The 927-nt window shown below is 50.2% G+C and overlaps 1 protein-coding gene across 1 annotated transcript in view; it reads left to right on the forward strand.

Moving 5' to 3' along the window:
• ITSN1 (intersectin 1) overlaps positions 1-927 on the forward strand; it is a 94,258-nt gene that overhangs the window by 56,258 nt on the left and 37,073 nt on the right. The window contains exon 15 of the mRNA XM_029965893.1: positions 735-923. Coding sequence (XP_029821753.1) covers positions 735-923 — 189 coding nt within the window. The remainder of the gene's footprint in view (positions 1-734; positions 924-927) is intronic.

The raw sequence follows: 927 nt of genomic DNA on the forward strand, positions 1-927 counted from the left end.
CCTTGGGGTCCCTCCCAGCTCAGGGTATTCCATGATTTTATGGTCATATTTGTTGCATCCAGACCTTGATGACACAGCAAAAGGATCAGAGTGAGGGGCCTGAAAATTTCCACAGGAAACCTTCCTGTGGAATTGTTCTATATAAATGCATTCCCACATTTGTGGATTTGTTTGGAACTGTTCAGTGGGTGTTGATTGCAATATACTGTGGGGTTTTTTTGTTCTATTTTCTGCAAGGGAATCGAGGAGAACTTGTAGAAAAGTGCATTTTGTGTTAGTTAGGTCAGAAATAGCAATACTTCAGGGATTTCCCTGGAACTCACTGCTCCCAAGTCTGCTATGCTGTGACAGACCTTGAGCAACTGTTTAAAACCCATCCTTGGTTTATGCATTAGAACTGAAATAAATTTTTTTTGCCTCATCACCAAGAAACTCTTTTGAATACCTGAAGGTGTCCAAGGCCAGGTTGGAGCAACCTGGGCTGGTGGAAGGTGCCCCTGCCCATGACAGGGGGTGGCACTGGATGAGCTTTAAGGTCCCTTCCCCTCCAAACCATTCTGGGATTCTGCGCTTTTGTCTTGGGAGGAAAAGAAAATAGAATTAAAAAAGCCTTGTAAATCTAAGTATTACACTGCAGGAAGGGAGTCCCTGGGCAGGAGACGGGTTGTTTGAAGCAAAAATTGCGTTTGCAGGGGATGTTTCTCAACTCTCTCTCTGCCTTGGTGTGTCTGCAGGTGGACGAGAGCCAGACTGGAGAGCCGGGGTGGCTCGGGGGAGAACTGAAGGGCAAGACCGGCTGGTTCCCTGCAAACTACGCCGAGAGAATCCCCGACAGCGAAGTGCCCGCCTCGGCCAGGCCGGCAGGGGAGGCCCCCAAGGTGTCCCTGCCCGAGAGCAGCACCCCCCTGGCAGCTCCTGCCCCCCCCG

Source organism: Manacus vitellinus, unplaced genomic scaffold, assembly GCF_001715985.3.
Source record: "Manacus vitellinus isolate BGI_N305 unplaced genomic scaffold, ASM171598v3 scaffold_122_pilon, whole genome shotgun sequence".
Classification (NCBI taxonomy): Eukaryota; Metazoa; Chordata; class Aves; order Passeriformes; family Pipridae; genus Manacus; species Manacus vitellinus.